Here is a 19,468-nt window from a genome sequence, read left to right on the forward strand (position 1 = left end):
AAGTAAATGTCTTTGGGTGTGGGGTGTTTGCTGCAAACCTGCTCCAGTGTTATTTTGTAGAAACCTTGATAGCCTAAAAAGCAAGATTTATGACTCATTAGTTTTATAATTATCAATCTATGGAGATGGTATTCACCTCGCTCCTCTGAGAAAAGAACCTCTGACTCAATTATTTTCTTAGCGATGGCATTACCATTTAGGTTCCGCAAAGTCTAGAACGGGCTCTGTTGAGGAGACAATGAATAATTACTCACTATGGCACTCCTGAAGCATATTGCTTCAGAGTGCATTGTAAAGTGTCTGCTAGCGAGCGTTCCCCCATTTCAAAGTTTGTTTTCCCCTTGACTGAGCATTGTCCTATTTCACATCTTCCACACATGCTTGTGTGTGCTCGTCTCAGGAAATGAGTAAGCGTGGTTAAAGGTGACTCGTCCCGAGGTTTGTAACCACAATAACTCGCACTTTATGGGTCCTTCAACAAATAAAAATTCCCAAAGGTGCTTCAAATCGAGGGGAAGAGGGAAACCAGACACTGAGCAGCGTTTGGAGAAGAATTGTAGGGAGGTCGGAGTGGTGTGGTCAGAGGAGGAGGAGGAGGCAGAGAGGCTTTTAGACAGTGGGGACAGACTGTAGCGCAGTGGGGACAGACTGTAGCGCAGTGGGAGGGTTTAGGCAGGCAGTTCTGGAGTGCATGGGTGTGTTGGCCGAAGGCACTGTGGCAAGTGTGGAATGGAGCTGAGAATAGGATGGAAGTGCTTGCCGAGGTAGGGTGGGGCTTGGCTACGGAGGGAATTTTAAAGTGACCCTCATGAGGAAATACCACCCGTGCCCTGATCTAGATGCTTCCTCCGATGTTTCACGCTGAGGTTGTGCAGTGAGGCCATAAGATGGCTGACGTACGAAACTGTATGTTACACTGGATGTTTTTTGAGGTAATTAGGAAGGCATGAAGGAAACTTTACTGCACCTTTTTAGATGTTAAATCTGACTTGTAAGAACATATTTACTGAGCACCAGAATTGGAAAGTTGTCCTGGGTGTCATGGGACATCAGTCATTGAAGGTTGGCATGCAGGTACAGCAGGTGGTTAAGAAAGCAAATGGCATGTTGGCCTTCATAGCGAGGGGATTTGAGTACAGGGGCAGGGAGGTGTTGCTGCAGTTGTACAGGGCCTTGGTGAGGCCACACCTGGAGTATTGTGCACAGTTTTGATCTCCTAACTTGAGGAAGGACATTCTTGCTATTGAGGGAGTGCAGCGAAGGTTCACCAGACTGATTCCCGGGATGGCGGGACTGACCTATCAAGAAAGACTGGATCAACTGGGCTTGTATTCACTGGAATTCAGAAGAATGAGAGGGAATCTCATAGAAACGTTTAAAATTCTGATGGGTTTCGACAGGTTAGATGCAGGAAGAATGTTCCCAATGTTGGGGAAGTCCAGAACCGGGGGTCACAGTCTAAGGATAAGGGGTAAGCCATTTAGGACCGAGATGAGGAGAAACTTCTTCACCCAGAGAATGGTGAACCTGTGGAATTCTCTACCACAGAAAGTTGTTGAGGCCAATTCACTAAATTTATTCAAAAAGGAGTTAGATGTAGTCCTTGCTACTAGGGGGATCAAGGGGTTTGGTGAGAAAGCAGGAATGGGGTACTGAAGTTGCATGTTCAGCCATGAACTCATTGAATGGCGGTGCAGGCTAGAAGGGCCGAATGGCCTACTCCTGCACCTATTTTCTATGTTTCTATGTCTGTGTTCTTCTTGGTCAGTTCCTCGGAGTCGAGGATGACTTGCTTCCACACTGAGTTCTCAGGTGACTGAAGAGTCCAATGTGGGACCTACAGTCTCTGTCACAGGTGGGGCAGACGGTGGTTGGAGGGACGGGTCGGTGGGGTGCTTGGGTCATCGTGCGCTCCTTCCGCTGTTTGCGCTTGGCCTCCGCACGCTCCCAGCGAAAAGACTCTGTGTTCGGCGCCTTCCCGGATGCTTCTCCTTCATGTTTTATTCCAGCACTCGCGTCCAAAATTCAAAAATCACCCCCTTGAAAATATCATCAAAAAAGCGGGCAGAGAAATTTGGAACAAGCTTGTAAGGCATTGACTGTTCCTGAACTGATGTGCTGCAGTGTTGGGCACTAACTTTGAACTAAACAACGGCGTTTGATTCACTTTGCTAACGATGAAGCACATGTTTGCAGGGTGGAACATGCTTGGGTCATTTGTTACTGTCAATTAAACTGTTCCTGCAAGGCATTGTGCATCATTTTCTCCCACCTGAAAACATTACACCATTGGAAAGGATTTTGGGCTTGGATGAACAAAGTAGCTTTGTTCAGGCAGGAGAGTCATTTTCCAAGCTGACCACAAGCCCTCACCCACCCGGCTACCACCGATTTGAATCAAAATGAACAAAATCCTTTATACAAAATACTGCGGAGGTTGGAAATCGGAACCAAAATCAGAAAAATGCTGGAAATGCTCAGCAGGTCAGGCGGCATCTGTGGAGAGAGAGAGAGAAAAATAAATAGATTTACATTTATATAGCGCCTTTCACGACTGCTGGACGTCTCGGAAAGAGCTTGCAGCCAATGAAGTAGTTTTTTTGGAGTGTAGTCACTGTTGCAATGTGGGAAACAGAGTTAGCTTTTCAGGTCGCTGACCCTTCGTCAGAACAGACTCTTTCTTGAGTTCTGGCAAAGGGTCATCGACCTAAAACGTTAACTCTGTTTCTCTCTCCACCGATGATGCCTGACCCGCTGAGTATTTCCAGCATTTTCTGCTTTTATTTATGAATGAAATCCTTCCCTCGCTCTGTGAGTGTGTGTTCGTGTGTTGCCTTCAAGTGTCAGGCTAGGACTTTGAGTGGAATAAATTGCCATTTTAATTCATTCCCCCACCAGGTAAAAATGATTAAAATCCATTTACGGCCTCGCCAGATAAAAGAGTCTGGCTCGTCTCCTTTCTTTATTGGGCGGAGGCTGTCCTGCCCCTTTACCTATTTGGAAAATCTTGTTCCGGGGCACGGCCTGTCCTGCAGGTACCCCTTTGAATAGCATTGTTTGATTTTGTTGCATATCTAATTTTTGCTTTTGATTTGTGAAGCTGACGCCCAGAATCTGGCGACGGATAACGTGGAGGTGGTGGAAGGGGAGATGGCAACCATCAGCTGCCGAGTCAAGAACAATGACGATTCTGTTATTCAGCTGCTCAATCCAAGTCGACAAACTATTTACTTCAGGGAAGTCCGGCGTAAGTTTCCAAAGCATCTGCAATTATTAATTTGTGTTTTCTTTTTTGTGGGTTCAGCAGAGTCGCGTGCCCCAAGTTTCATTTTTCACTCTGTGTTTGTGTTTGTTGGGGGGGGGGGGTTCCCGCTTGTTTTCCTGAAGGAAATAATCTTTTCTGGGTGAGGAATCTCATCGTAACATGATACTACATGTCTTAGCCCAGCTAAGAGCAAATAAGGCTGAGCTCTTCTCTCTAGACAAAAGACTGAGGGGTGACCTGATAGATGTCTTTAAGATTATGTAAGGGTCGGTTAGAGTAGATGTTGAGAAGATATTGCCACTTGCGAGGGAGGCCAGAACTAGAGGCCCTAAATAAAAGACAGTCATTAATACCGGGAATGGTAGCTCAGTTGGTTGTTACTGGACTAGTAATCCAGAGTCCTAGACTAACGATCCGGAGACATGATTTCAAATCCCACCACGGCAGCTGGGGAATTTAATTCAGTTAATGAAATAAATCTGGAATAAAAAGGTAGCATCAGTCAGGGTGACCATGGAAACTACCGGATTGTCATAAAAACTTATCTGGTTCACTAACTTTTTTTAGGGAAGCAAATCTGCCGCCCTTACCCAGTCTGGTCTACATGTGACTCCAGACCCACAACAATGTGGTTGGCTCTTAACTGCCCTCTGTTGTACCAAACTGCTACAAAAATAGCAGTTCTTCTCGAGGGCAACTAGGGAATGGGCAACAAATGCTGGCCTTCCCAGCGACGCCCACATCCCAGGAACGAATAATTAAAAAGTTCAGTTGGGAATTCGGGGAAAACTTCTTTACCCCGAGAGTGCTGCGCATGTGGAACTCACGACTACAAGGAGGTGAATAGCATAGATACATTTAAGGTGAAGCTAGATAGACATATGAAGGAGAAAGGAATAAAAGGCTAGGTTGATGGGATGAGATGAAGGCAGCTGGGAAGAGGCTCGTGCAGAGCATAAACATCAGCCTGTACCGGTTGGGCCGAAATGGCCCTGTTTGTGTGCTATAAATACTTTGTAAGACTAAATAAAATCAACAGTAGGTGTTAACTTTGGATCTGTCGCCTGTTCCTGTAAGGGTCGGAAGCTCGCTCTCTTGGGCAGTCCCTCGGAGTCGAGGATGAAGCTAGGATTAGGCTGGAAGCAGAGATTACCATGTTGTCCTGAGAAACGGAAGTTGTTTGTTCCGCCCGCATGTTGTCAAAAGGCTGAATTATTCTTGCTTCATGCGCTCAGCTGACTTAATGTCTACCTCGGAAGTGTGATGCTGTTTCTCCTGCCGTGGTTTTCATTTAACCAGACTAACGATTGAGCGTGCAGCACTGATGAACCGTTTTTGCTCCAGCATGCTTTTGCCTGTCTGGAGCAGGAAGCTGGTTTGATTACCGTTGGCTATATGATTTTATTTTGTGAAACTCGATATTTGAAGAATGTGAAGTATGTACGGAGTGTGGCAATGTGTACATTCCGCCCCCTGTTTAAACAAACGAGACTGTGGGAAATGCACAAGACTGTATCTAGAACTCTGTATGTCCTTCTTACCGATTCTCTCCACTGCTTTATCTGACTCCTGATAACTGCACCTGTGGAAATTATCTTGGCAGCCGCAGTATTTTTTTAATTCTTGATTTTGCAGCACTTTCAAACATCCCTGCATATTGTGAAGCAGCTCAAAGTGTCAGTGGCATTGTCTGAATGCTGATTAACTGGCTTGTGCTTTTGTGGAGTAACATCAATTATTTTGACAGTGTCTCCGCATTTTTAAATTGGTACGCTTCTACGGTTTGGACTTGATACTTTTAAAGAAGAACTGACACTTTTTATTTAAAGTATCAATGGTTTACTCTCAAACAATGTCCTTGCAACCACGCAGCGCAATAGTAACAGTGGCATAGTGGTTATGTTACTGGACTCGTAATCCAGAGGCCTTGTGTAATGATCCAGAGATGGGAATTCAAATCCCACCACGGCAACATGGGGAATTTAACTTCAGTTAATTAAATAAAATCTGGAATTAAAAAGCTAGTGTCAGTAATGGTGAGCATGAAGCTACCGAATTGTTGTAAAAACCCCATCTGGTTCACTGAAGGAAATCTGCCGCCCTTACCCGATCTGGCCTGTATGTGACTCCAGACCCACAGCGATGTGGTTGACTCTTAACTGCCCTCTGAAATGGCCCAGCGAGCCACTCTGTTGTACACAGCCACTACAAAGAATAGCGGTTCAAGAAGGTGGCTCACCACCACCTTCTTGAGGGCAAAATCGGGATGGCCAATAAATGCTGGCCTTGCCAGCGATGCCCACATCCCAGGAACGATTAAAATTTAGAAAAATCACTGCCTCACTAACCTTTTATTGCGCTTCCATCAGTTGTATTCCTTCACTCGTTGAGGATCCCATTGCTGGCGGCGTGCTGTGCATTCTGGGAAAGTTAACGCCGCTGTAGCCGGTTTGGGGATGGCATCACCGACCGACAGGCTTCGCCGTGGTGATGTCATAGAGCAGAGGCATGAAATCTGAAGGGCAAAAGTTTCCCTGGATTACTCGCAGCATTGCCCGGGAGGTTCATGTTACAGCCTGGGGAAACTCCCAGATAATCCATTGGCAACCCTGGCTGCAAGGCCTTCCCAAAAAAAAACAAGCCACTGTATCAGCCACGATTCAATGCAAAGCTTCTTGTTTTCATAAGAGCGCCTGTGATGCACAAGATTAAATCCCATATCCAGTGCATGATGCAGAAATAATTCCACCCAGTAATGGGAAAAGTCCTGCAGTGTAGGCATGGCTTATAAGTTGGGGGGGGGGGGGGTGGGGGGAGATGTCCCATGGCTTACCCCCTGCTCTCATGGATAAAGCCCCATGGGCAGAAGGTTACAGATTTGATTCAGTTTGCTTTGAGTTGGCCGAATTCATCTTGGCTACTTGGATGAAGCTATGGAGGACTGATTGGGCTCGTGAACCTGGCTTCAGTGTTCAGGAACGGAGCAAGTTCGGGTGAAAAACAAAATGGCTGTGGACAAAATGGAACCAGGGAGACCAGTGCTGGCAAACTCTTGATAAAAATAAGAAATTCATAATTAAGTTCCCAAGTCCTAAAAGCGACAGGTTACTGTATGGAACCCATCTTCCAAACTGAATATTTGTTTCTTAGAGTTTGTACTTTTTATCTTCCGATTTTATTTATTCTATTTTTTTGCTGTTTCCTCTACTTCGAAATGGTTCAGCCACTGATGTTTTTTTTAAAGTGTTCACAAAATTCTGCTCTGCTTCACGGGCTTTCATCTTTGTGAAATTTTTGTCATCTTCAATCTTGCAGCTTTGAAAGACAACAGATTTCAGCTGGTGAATTTCTCGAGCAGCGAGCTACGGGTCTCGTTGTCAAACGTTTCTTTAGTAGATGAAGGAAAATATGTCTGCCAGCTTTACACAGATCCTCCGCAGGAAGCCTTTGCTGAAATTACAGTTCTTGGTGAGTAACATCACTGACTCATAAAAATAGACCAGAACAGCGTTTTAAGCTTTAGCCAAATCACCCGCAGAACGCAACATAAAGAAAATAAGAGAATTTTCCCAGATTTTTTTTCTCCCTAAATTGGCCTGGGTTTTTAATCTGGTTTTTGCCTCTCCCAGGAGATCACATGGCTCCGGTTGGGGTGGAGTGTAGAATGTTTCAGAATAAGGGGTGTCGCAGTTGTGTGCAGTGGACTGGTTGGGCTGGGTGCTCTTTATCTGTCCGTCATTATTTATAGGTTTATATGCAACCTTCAGGGCTGCTGACCGAGGGCTGTGCGTCTCTTTGTCGGCCGGCGTGGGCGGGAGTCGGCCATTTGGACCCTCGAGCCTGCTCCGCCATTCAGTAAGATCATGCTGATCTGATCATGGACTCAGCTCCACTTCCCTGCCCGCTCCCCATAACCCTTTACTCCCTTTTCGCTCAAAAATCTGTCTACCTCCATCTTAAATATATTCAAAGCCCCAGCCTCCACAGCTCTCTGGGGTAGAGAATTCCAAAGATTCGTGATCCTCTGAGAGAAGAACTTCTTCCTTGATTCCATTTTAAATGGGCGACCCCTTATTCAGAAACTAAGCCCTCCAGTTCTAGATTCCCCCACGAGGGGAAATCTAGTGAAAACTATTTTTGCATAAATTTTTCTAAAACTGCAACATTCTGCATTTCAAAGGGTACTTGCTCCGAAAGTAAATCCTTGATTAGATTACTGGATTGTAATCATTCCCAAGGATCCAGTAGTTGTTCCAGAGTCCTTATAAATGCATTACAAGTTTGACAATACTTTTATTCTTTGATTGTGCTGTCAATCTAATGTGCACTGCACTGTGGTGCTCTGATCAGCTATATGTTTATCTGCAGTAGCACTTTCCATTGGTGTGGGAGAGAGCAGTGCCATCGACCAATAGGCCCACATTTGCATCTGCAATTGTCTACACTGCTCCAGACGGCAGTAAGTGACGTTGGGAAAATGTCACACTGGTGCAGTTGGGGGATGCTATTCTGAGGCTGGGGTTAAACCCACAGGAGGAGAGAGGGGGTTTTAACATGTCATTATGGTCATTGGTGGTCCCTCAAACGAGCATGACTTGTTTCCACATGAGTTCACAGATGTCTCAATGAAGGACCCGATGTTCCAGTCCTGAACTCCAATTGAGGGGGTGGAAGATGCCTGTGCGTGGATTTTTTTAACGTGTGGTGACCGTTGCACACCAGCCACCACACGGGCTCGACAGAGTCAGGCCGTTAACCAGGACAACTGGAGACCTGCTCTGTTGCACGGACCTAGTGCGCGCACATATCACAGTGTGGGCTGGCCCGTGCTGCCCTTGGTTCTTCTGGGCCCCGTACCCTCATTTGCCGCACCTCCGCCACGATCCCTCACCGCTCCTCCGCCACAAAAACACTCGCCGAACCTCCGGCACGATCTCCCGCTGCACCTCCACACTACACAACCACTTGCTTTACCCTGTATTCAGTTGGGCCTCCTTACCTGGGAGCGCTTCATGACAATGAAGGGTCTAAATGGGAGCGTGTTGCATTTTAACATCCTCACCTTGAACACAGAAAGTGACCCAAAAACAATCGCTTTTAATCATGGAATCAAAGCAGGTGCTATGAGCAACATTCACAGAAAGACGCTTCAGATAGAGCTTCCCTTTAAAGCCTTTGTAAGGCTGTAGGACCCCCAACCATTCCACCTGACCGGCACCAAAGCCTTTTGAGCTGCCCCCTGCCCCCCTCAAAAAAAAAAAAAATGCTTGCACGAGCCTTCAACTCCCAATAATCTGCCTGCAGACACAAGGTACTTCATCCCTTGTGGGATTTACTAACTTAGCCAGGCTCAGGTTTGGCGGCTTTTCGAAAGGCCACGATGGGCCTCCTGCCAGTTAAAGGACACAACTTCTGCGGTAGGCCAGGAATTGCCCCAGATAATGTCCTCTTGAAGCAGGGAGGGCCTCCACACCACTGCAGACCCATCAGACGAAGGCTGCATCAGAAGGAGGGGCAGAATCCAATCTTATATCCCACCCACTTTGCGAGCTCGGAACAGAAGCACTTCCGCGTTTTCATCCTGGCTCCCACCGTAAACCTTGGGGTGAAAGTCTGTAATTATTACCCGCTTATCCACCTGTGTTTTGTTAATGGTTAGAAAATGTAGGAGGCAGAGGGAATGGGAGGAGACCCATGTGGGGTATAACTGACTAGTTGGGCCGAATGGCCAGTTTCTGTGCTGGGGGGCACTATGTAACTCTCGCAAACTCCAGGACACAATCTCCAGTGCTCCCAAAACACAGCCATGCTCCCAATGCGGCTAAACTCCACTTCCCCAGCCGAGTATCACTAACAGATATCTAACATCTTGCAAACCGTCATGCTCTGCAGTTTCAACTTCAAATGTGGGTAACAATTAAATGCATCTATAAGTGCAGGAATGTGTGCATACAGATGCAGTGTCAAAAATCCGGAATCCGGACCGATCGGTGGCAGGGTCGTCCGGTACCCGTAAAATGTTCCGGAATCCGTACCCGCTGAAGTCGGAGTCCCACCGCTGCCCTTACCACGGAGCCTCTGCGACGGGTCCCGCCCGAGCGCCCTCCCCGTCACTGGGCCCTCCCCGTCACTGGGCCCACCCCTTTCTGACGTTCCGAAATCTGGAAATACCTGAACCTGGGCTTTGGGTGTTTCCGGACTCGTGACGTCAGAAAGACGATGGAAAGTCTGGAAAAGCCCGGAATCCGGAACAGCCTCGTTCCTGAGGGTTCCGGATTCTCGACGCTGCATCTGTAAAAAGGAAAGGCCAATCATTTACTGTTTTCACAGAAAAGAATGGTCCGATTCATCGAATTCAATCGCCCAAGCAATAAAAATCCCAGAATATACCATGGAGTAAAAATTGAATTTGATTTATTCAATCAGTATAATCGGTAGGTCAGGTCTTAACTCTTGTGTGTCACGACTACCCGTCTGTTCAAAAACGAGTGAATCCTCCAACTCATTATGAGCAATGCCACTGGAGATTTGCTCATGTATGTTAATTAGAATATATTTAGACCCTTGTATTCTTCATAAATCGGAATATTTTCCAGAACATGGGTGAGAAGGAATTTGCTTTCTCTGTGAGACTGATCTACATAACTTTGATGAACATGAATTTTCAGACACTTTCCCTTTGTGCAGCAAAGCCACACACAGTCTGCAATTTGCTGTCAAGTATACTCAGTTTACTTGTCACACTGCCGAGACCCGTCATTTCACCCGAGCAGGAAACCAACTCATTCTCCAGAGAGAATCAGCACTTTTTTAAAAAATCATTCTTGGTACGTGGGCGTCACTGGCAAGAGCAGCATTTATTCCTCGTTCTTCGTTACCCTTGAGAAGGTGCTGGTGAACTGCTGCCGTTCTTGTGGTGAAGGTACTCCCATAGTGCTCCCATCAACATCCTGGAGGGTCACCAGAAACTTAACTGGACCGGCCACATAAACACTATGGCAACAAGAGCAGGTCAGAGGCTGGGTAATCTGCAGCAAGTGTCTCACCTCCTGAATCCCCAAAGCCTTTCCACCATCTATAATACACAAGTCAGGAGTGTGATGGAATATGTCACGTATCCTACATGGCTACTGTTGGTACTTTCACAAGGTGTGCCACCAGAGGGCACAGCAGTGGGAGACTTATAGGTTACCTGTCAGGTGTGCCTGGCCTAGTGTAAAAGGCAGGCCACCAGGTGTGATCCTCACTCTGGAGTTAACAAATTAACTGTTGTGTATCTGTAAAGCATGCACTCCCATGTTCGGCCACCAGGGAGCTCATCCCCCGAAGTCCCAAGGGATCCCAGCATCCCTTGGGAGCACTGTATATAAGCCGGCTCCGAAGGCCTGTTCCTCACTCTGGAATGTCTTGATAAAGACTGAGGTCACTGTTACTTTAACCTCCCTGTGTGCAGCCTCATCTGTGTTAGGAACACAATATAAACCACTACGGTCACTTCAGTTCAAGTACAACACATTGCCTCGTGGAGTCATTATTATAGCATCTAAGGACACAACAGAAGACTCCCCACTTGCCTGGATGACTGCAGCTCCGACAACACTCAAGAAGCTCGACACCATCCAGGACAAAGCAACCCGCTTGATTGGCACCACCTTCAACACTGGCTCCCTCCATCACCGACGTACCGTGGCTGCAGTGTGTACCATCTACAAGATGCACTGCAGCAACTCGCCAAGGTTTCTTCGGCAGCACTTCTGCAACCCACGACCTTTACCACCTAGAAGGACAAGGGCAGCAGGTGCATGGGAGCACCACCACCTCCACTTTCCCCTCCCAAGTCCCGCACCATCCTGACTTGGAAGTATATTGCCGTTCTTTCATTGTCGCTGGGTCGAAATCCTGGAGCATTGTGGGAGTACCTTCACCACACGGACTGCAGCGGTTCAAGAAGGTGGCTCATCACCATCTTCCCGAGAGCAATTAGGGATGGGCAATAAATGCCAGCTTTGGCAGCGACGCCCACCTCCCAGAAATTAATAGTAAAAAAACGTTCCAGGATTTTGATCCAGCGATGTTGAAGGAACGGCGATTTGTGTCCAAGTCTTGATGTTGTCTGACTTGGAGGGAACCTGGAGGTGTGAGTGTTCCCGTGCCCTTGTCCTTCGAGGTGGTAAAGGTCATGGGTTGGGGAGACGCAGCCGAAGAACTTGTTATTTAACGTAATTGCCATAGAAACAGCAGAGGTAGCCAATCAGAATCGACTGCTGATATTTTCCATGCTGCACAACGAAAGATTCATGATAAATCTCTCAAATTGTGCTTGTTTGTAGGGAAAAATCAAGTTGAACAGGTTTTATATATTTTTTTAAAGGGCTGTTGGGCTATGTTTTGGGACGGAGCACAGGTGGTGCAAATTGAATTGATTAGAGAGCGCTTGTGACAAATCACAGCCAGGTCCGAACACTTAGTTGGGTTTTAAATTATGAGTCCATCATCTATCTGTCTATACATATAATAGAAATCTTCAATCTAGTGCAACCATCACTGTTCAGTGTCACATTTGAAAATGTCACACGTACAAAGTGCATGTCACGGCTGCAACTCGATATTTTCTTTCTCATGTGACCAGGTGTTTTTAGGGTGCAGTATTTCCATCGGTACCTGTCCCGGAATAGTAAAATGTGCAACTGTGAGGTCCGTGCCACCGTGCTTGCTGTGGGTCCCATGAATTCCGTGCCTGCATGCTTGAACCGAATCATAGAATGGTTACAGCACGGAAGGAGGCCATTTGGCCCGTCGAGCCCGTGCCGGCTCTGTGCAAGAGCACCTCAGCCAGTCCCACTCCCCCACCCTTTCCCCGTAACCCTGCAACATTTTTTCCTTCAGGTACTTATCCAATTCCCTTTTGAAAGCCACAATTGAGTCTACCCTCACCATCCTTTCAGTCGGTGCATTCCAGATCCCAACCACTCGCTGTGTTTAAAAATAAAAAGCATTTTTCTTACGTTGCCTTTGCCAATCACCTTAAATCTGTGTCCTCTGGTTCTCGACCCTTTCGCATGTGGAACTTACTGTGATGAGAGAATAACATGAACAGAAGAGCCCAAAGTGTGTTGACTTGTGACTGCTCCGAATTCGGGTTATACTGCACCTGGTGCAATGCCCGAGTGCACTCGAGTCAAGCCACCAACCTGACGCCCAAATAATCCAGTCACATTGACATGTGCCCAACAAGGCTTTGCATCAGTGCAAAAGCAGCACTGCAGTGGAATTCTTAATGTTAAACCAGCAATTAACAAAATGTTGAAAAACTTCATTTTCTCCTCTGCCAATTACCAGAGGCAAAATGGTTCTCCATATGTCCTAATGAGCTATCTGTGTTGTGCTTGCTGTAAAACATTCTTATCACTGTCAGTCCCACCAGACACTCCGACCATCGATGCAAACAAGGACATCGTAAGTGAAGGGGAGGAGGTTGAATTCACGTGTAGTACCACAGGTAGCAAGCCACAAGCTGAGATCAAGTGGTTGAAAGGCGATCAAGAACTGCAAGGTTTGGACACTTTCTGTATTGGCATCCGTCATTCGCTTCGATCTGTGCTAACATGTCGCATATGTTCCGACTCTCGATACCAACTGGCAATTTGTAGCATTTAGCTAATTATCCTCAACAAAGATTCATGTTTGACGTATTTCAAATTCTTTGTCTGTCTCTCTCTCTCTGTGCTAATTCTTCTCTGCCGACCCCTCAGGACACCCCTGTGAGGCGGGGTGGGGGGTGATAGAGGATCTGCTCCCAGGCCTCCGCCCCAGTACTCTGTAACTGGCTAACTTAGTTGTTTGAGGTCAATATTTCTCTCCTCCTCCCAGTGACGTGCCAGTCTCTTTACATAGCGGTACATTTCTGATTTCCGTGAATTAAAATGAGACGTAATTAAAGACATTTGGATTCTTGCATCAAGTGTCAGCCTTGCCTCAGTGATAGCACACTCTATCCGAGTCAGAAGGTTGTGGGTTCAAGCCCTGCTCCAGCGACTTGAGCATATAATCTCGGCTGGCACTCCAGGGCAATTCTCATTCCTCTGATTTAAACGGGCAAAGCAAAGGTTTTGAAAATATTCTGCTTCCTCTTGTCGAATTATCCTTCATAACGCACAGTGCATTTTGAGTAAAATTTCCCATTTATTCATTCGGTGAGATCGGAGTTCTGTTTTTAAACTAGCTTTTCATTTTTATTAATTATTTTTGCCCCCAAATATATTTGCTACAACTCGCTATGCCCTCTGGTCTGAAGGAGTGGGTAGATAACTCTCGGTCTGGTGAGGCATCCACTAGTATTGCTTTTGAGCCAGGTGGTGTGACAATGAAATGGAGTTCAGGGTCTTAGAGTCACTGTGGTTTCCTGTGCACTCGCGCCCCAGACCCGCAGCCATTTTGGTGGGTCCAACTATCTGGCACGACCGAGAATGGGAATGTGTCATGTCGTGTGAGGATTGCAGGTTGGAGCCCACGTCTTCAAAGAGGACCCTTGGTGTAGCAACACCCTCCACTTTACTGAGGGCTTTTAGCCGAAATCGCACTGCTGAAGATATTGGCATTTCTCTCCTGATTAAACCGTGGAAACAAACAGCTGGGGCTCCTTTCAATTAGCACGAGACAGTATAATATCTCCTTTAGAGTATCCATTAATCAACGCTCAGACTGCTGCAATTTCTGCTAATAGGTGGAGAGTTGCTCCAAAGGCTGGGGAGGACCACTTGCTATTATGAGGCAGCCATATGCTCCAACAATACTGTTGGAGGGCCACACTGAGAAGGGGATGCGCTCGACAAATGAAACATTTATTTTGCAGCAGCGCGTCTCAGTCACAGCCGGTTAATTAGATTCTAATACAAGTTCTTCCTTAGCAATCAACACGAGGGACTTAATTTGAAGAGGCCTTAATATGACGTGACATGAACTGGCCTAGTTAATTTCTTGTGCAATTCAATTCTGGTGGCTAGCATTCTTATGACCAAAATTTTGTTTCAAGGAAGTTGGAAATACAAAATTAATCACCTTGATAAAATGCAACGGGCTCCGGGGTTACCACAAAAATCTACATTGATCTGTTCTGTACTACAACAACAAGTTGTATTTCAGTAGTGCCTTTAACGTAGTAAAATGTCCCAAGGCTTCACAGGAGCGTTATAAAACAAAACGTAACACATGAGAAGAAATCAGGGCAGGGGACCAAAAGTTTGCTCAAAGGGGTGGATTTTAAGGAGCGTCTTAAAGGAGGAAAGAGGGGTAGAGAGGCGGAGAGGTTTAGGCAGGGAAATCCAGAGCTTAGGGCCGAGGCCACAGAAGGCACGGCCACCAATGGTTGAGCGATTATAGTCAGGGATGCTCAAGAGGGCAGAATTAGAGGAGCGTAGACATCTCAGGGGGGGGGGGGTGTGTGCTGTGGGGCTAGAGGAGTTTAGAGATAGGGACGGGCAAGACCATGGAGAGATTTGAAAACGAGGATGAGAGTTTTAAAATGGAGGAGTCATTCAACATTTGTACATGCACAAATACTCAGATAATGACTAGGGATGTCACAACGGCTCAGTGGCATCTCAGACGACAAAACACGTTTTTGTGTTTAACTTGATACAGGGATAGTGACTCCTGTCACATTGATTGCGATTGATTCCAGATCTGACTCTGACTGCACATCAGCAGTTGAGCATTATTGCGTCCTCTTGTCTGTGCGCACTGTGTGGCAGCAATCTAGTTTGGCAACTCTTAAAGTGGTCTGTTTCTTAGTATTTGAAAAGATGTTTTGTTAAGTAGCAGCAGTAATTTTGTTGTAATATTTTAATGAATAATATTTATAAATTTCCACCTCTATTCTCAAGAAAGTACAAGTAACTTTGAAAAGGACCCTAAGGACGAGAAATTGTTCAATGTCACGAGTAAGCTGGTGCTGAAAGTGAGTCGCCTGGATGATGGATTGCCTGTTACCTGTCAGGTAGAGCATCCAGCAGTGAGGGACCTTCAGGCAATGAAGGATTTGCAAGCACAAAGATATCTGGATGTACAATGTGAGTAAAAAGTAAAAATGTCTGCCGCTTAAGGTGCAAGCAACAGTATTTACGAACAGCAGCAATTGTTTCCACAAAGTAATGTTATATGTAAGATTCGGTTAAATTGGAACGGTCTTTGTGGTGTGAGTGAATGTGTAATTGTTGCAATTGTGGATCTGTTCTGTTTTTGTGAAAATCTCACCTGAATGTGCAGGCTTCTTAATACAGCTCGATAACGGTCATTTGTTGACATGCTACAGCATGGAAGGACTTGATTTAATTCACTGGTTTTGTGTTCAGACCCGTTCAGCAATCCTGAGCTTTGGACAACTTCACTGTTTGCTGTTGACCTCATTTGCGAAACTGTTGCGATTTACAATATACGCACTGGTGCTTTTGACAGTGGAGAACAGTTCTATGATTTTAAACTTGCCACTTAGCAGTGTGGGCACTGGGTTCAGTCAAACGTCTAAATCTGCAGTTGAAGTTTGCAGGTGTAGTGTTGCACACACGGGACAAGTGGCCTCCTTTATGTAATTACCTCCTTCATGCCGTTGATGGCGTATCTGCAACAATCAGCTTTCTACCTTTCTGTCCGGAGGGCGGAGACTTGTGCTGGGACGGGTCACAGCTACTGGTAATTTGCCCAAATCCCCATGTGGGAGCAGACTGTTTGACCACATCACATTTGAGCCCGGTGTTATCCTCTCCCAGTGTCCACACGGAGAGGTGAGTGGATAATTAAGAGTGGGAATACTGGTGGATTTCTCCTCTCCTCCCTCTCCAAATCTCAGAGACACTGAAGTTCACGACAAAAAATGGTTTTCAATTTAAGAGCGTAAGAAATAGGAGCAGGAGGAGGTTGTACCTGTAAGTTCAGGGCTGATCTTTGACCTCAACTCCACTTTCCTGCCCGACTGCCATATCCCTTGATACCCTTAGTATCCAAAAGTGTACTGATCTCAGCCTTGAATACATCCCATGACTGAGCATCCACAGCCCTCTGGAGTAGACAATTCCAAACATTCACAGCCCTTTGAATGAAGAAATTTCTCTTCATTTCAGTCCTAAATGGCTGACCCTTATCCTCATGACCCCTAGTTCTAGACTCTCCAGCCAGGCGAAATGACCTCTCAGCTTCTACCCTGTCGAGCCCTCTCAGAATCTTATGTTTCAATGAGCTCTCCTCGAGAGAGAGAGAATATAGGCATATTCTCGTAAGACAACCCTCTCAAACCAAGAATCAATCTAGTGACACTTCATTGCACCCCCTCTAAAGCTTCACTGGGTACGGAGACCAAAACTGGTCCAGGTGTTGTCTCACCAAGGCCCTGTACAATTGTAGCAAGACTTCCTTACTCCTCTATTCCAAACCCCTGGCAATAAAGGCCAACAAACCATTTGGTTTCCTAATTGCTCGTTGTACCTGCATGTTAACTTTGTGTTTCGTGTGCAAGGACACCCAAATCCCTTTGAACAGCAATATTTAATCATACTTTAAAAAATAAAATTAGCAGTCTTTATAGTTCTGTAAACTATTATGTAACAAAAGCACATCACTGCCCCCCCCCCCGCCCCCACTCCCCAAATGTATGTACCTGTGATCATTTTGTTGAATATTTCTGTAATGCAGCATATTGGCGGGTAATTTTAATCTAACTTGGCAGGTGGGAAAGCCCCTGGATCGGGTGGAACGGTGGTTTTACATCCCGCCCAATATTGCTCTCTATTCACTTCAATGGAGAATTAAATCGGGCAGGGCGCAAAACCAGTGTTGCTCCCGATGTGGTCAGTTTCGTGATGTACAACAATAACAATTTATACTTATATAGTGCCTTTAAAGTAATGAAATGTCCCAAGGCGCTTCACAGGAGTATTATGAGATTTTAAAAATTTGACTCCTGAGTCACACACGTTTTGTGGTTCTTGCCTCTCCCAGGGGATCACATGGCTCCAGTTAGGGTGGAGTGTAGAATATTTCATTGTAAGGGGTGTCGCAGTTATGTGGGGCGGACTGGTTAGGCTGAGTGCTCTTTACCTTTCCGCCATTGTTCATTGTTCATAGGTTTATATGTAACCTTCAGGGCTGCTGGCCGAGGGCCGTGTGGCTCTTTGTCGGCCGGCGCGGACACGATGGGCCAAAATGGCCTCCTTCTGCGCTGAAGATTTCTATGTTTCTAAGTAGAAATTAGAGCAAGTGACCAAAAGCTTGGTCAGAGGTAGGTTTTAAGGAGGGTCTTGAAGGAGAGGATTTGCCAGGGTATTCCAGAGCTTGGGGCCTAGGCAACAGAAGGCATGGCCACCAATGGTTGAGCGATTACAGTCGGGGATGCTCAAGAGGGCAGAATTAGAGTTAGGTTCACGATGCCCCCCTCCCCATGATCTAATTTTATAAACGACCACCTTGACCATTGTTCTCTGATCGCCTCGATCATTTCACTCCAGAATCTGCACGAGAACAATGCTTGGATGGCATTCCACGTGATGACCATTAGATTGATCGAAGAGAAGAAAAAAAGATTGTTTTATAAAAGAGAAAATTTGGCATTTAGTAAAAGTGACGGAGAATGGTTCTTTGGACTGAGCACTGAAGTGCCTTGTGGGTAAAAGCACCCTTGGCAAACGAGCTCTTGTTCAGTTGATTTTTATGGTGCATTAGCTGTTTTTAGTTGTCACATTTCCCAGTTGGGTGCTCATTTGCAAGCTCATTAACAAAGCTTTGTGTAAGCAGTTCTACAGAGAATGAAAGCATAGACCTTCCGTTGTTCTCTGGTCTCATTAAGCAACAGAGTACTGCACCAGGGTTGTACTGAAGGATTTCTCAACATTAAATGTAAACAGGCACCTTGTAAGCCTGTTCATATAATAGTAATGCTTTTTAAAAATAGCATCCTAGATTGTCAATCTCCCTTACCCTTTTGTAAAATTCCATGTGTAATTAGCACGCTTTAATACATCTTTACTACAAGGAATCAAAAAATACTTTCTTTTCCCAGTGGGGGTGGTGCTCTCTGCTAGCAAATGGTGTACATTGGATTTTTTGCAGGGTGAATTCTATTTTATCAGGGGCAGGGGTAATGGGAGATGGCTTGTATTAAAGTAGTTATGAAGGTTTCCTGGTGGTTAAGTGGACTACCTGGTCCCATATAGGGCAAGAAAGTTCGAACCCCAGCTTCAATGTCGGGCATGGCTTGCCTCTGAGTCAGAAGGTTGCAGATTCAAGTCCCACTCCATTGTGGATACAGAGGGAATGTTTCCATTTGTGTGGAAGAGCATAACTATAGGCCTTCAATATAAGATAGTCACCAAGAAATCCAATAGGGAATTCAGAAGAAACTTCTTTGCCCAAAGAGTGGTGAGAATGTGGAACTCGCTACCACAGGGAGTGGTTGAAGTGAATAGTATCGATGCATTTAACGGGAGGCTAGACAAACATATGAGGGAGAAGGGAATAGAGGGTTATGCTGATGCATTTAGATGAGGAGCGATGGGAGGAGGCTCGAGTGGAACATAAACACCGGCATGGACTGGTTGGGCTTAATGGCCTGTTTTTGTGCTGTATATCCTATGTAATAGACTTGAGCATAAAAATCTGGCTGACACTCCAGTGCAGTACTGAGGGAGTGCTACACTTTTGGAGGTGCCGTCTTGTGGATGTGACGTTAAACTGGCTGCTCTCTCGGGTGGAAAGATCCTATGGCACTATTTCGAAGAAGAGCGGGCGAGTTATCCCCGGTGTCCTGGCAATATTTATCCCTCAATCAACATAACAAAAACAGATGATCTGTTCATTGTCACACTGCTGTTTGTGGGAGCTTGCTGTGCACTAATTGGCTGCCGTGTTCCCGGCATTACAACAGTGACTGCACCGCTCTAAAGTGCTTTGCGATTCCTGTTGGTCGTGAAAAGTGATATATAAAGTCTTTCTTTCTTTTATCACACCTGGGGCAGCTGAAGGGGGCTATAAATTGACCCCCAAATCCTTTCACTCTCTGCTTGGAGAAGGTCAGGGAAATGAACTTGTTTTTCCATTCTTGATCATGATCCAGTAAACTGTGCTCGAATATCCACATGTGGCTAGAATCTGACTCTACAGTGATGAGTTTCCCCCACACCCCCACCCAATTGAATAGCCTGCTAACATTTAATGTCA

The 19,468-nt window shown here is 45.9% G+C and overlaps 1 protein-coding gene across 3 annotated transcripts in view; it reads left to right on the plus strand.

The window, feature by feature from the left end:
- The window catches only part of cadm1a (cell adhesion molecule 1a), a 432,536-nt gene that overhangs the window by 328,999 nt on the left and 84,069 nt on the right, over positions 1-19,468 (plus strand). For all 3 annotated transcript variants that reach the window (XM_070894428.1, XM_070894430.1, XM_070894429.1), the window contains 4 exons: positions 3,101-3,247; positions 6,581-6,733; positions 12,681-12,818; positions 15,148-15,333. In XM_070894428.1, coding sequence (XP_070750529.1) covers positions 3,101-3,247; positions 6,581-6,733; positions 12,681-12,818; positions 15,148-15,333 — 624 coding nt within the window. The remainder of the gene's footprint in view (positions 1-3,100; positions 3,248-6,580; positions 6,734-12,680; positions 12,819-15,147; positions 15,334-19,468) is intronic.

The sequence above is a fragment of the Pristiophorus japonicus genome, chromosome 11 (genome assembly GCF_044704955.1).
Source record: "Pristiophorus japonicus isolate sPriJap1 chromosome 11, sPriJap1.hap1, whole genome shotgun sequence".
Lineage (NCBI taxonomy): Eukaryota > Metazoa > Chordata > Chondrichthyes > Pristiophoridae > Pristiophorus > Pristiophorus japonicus.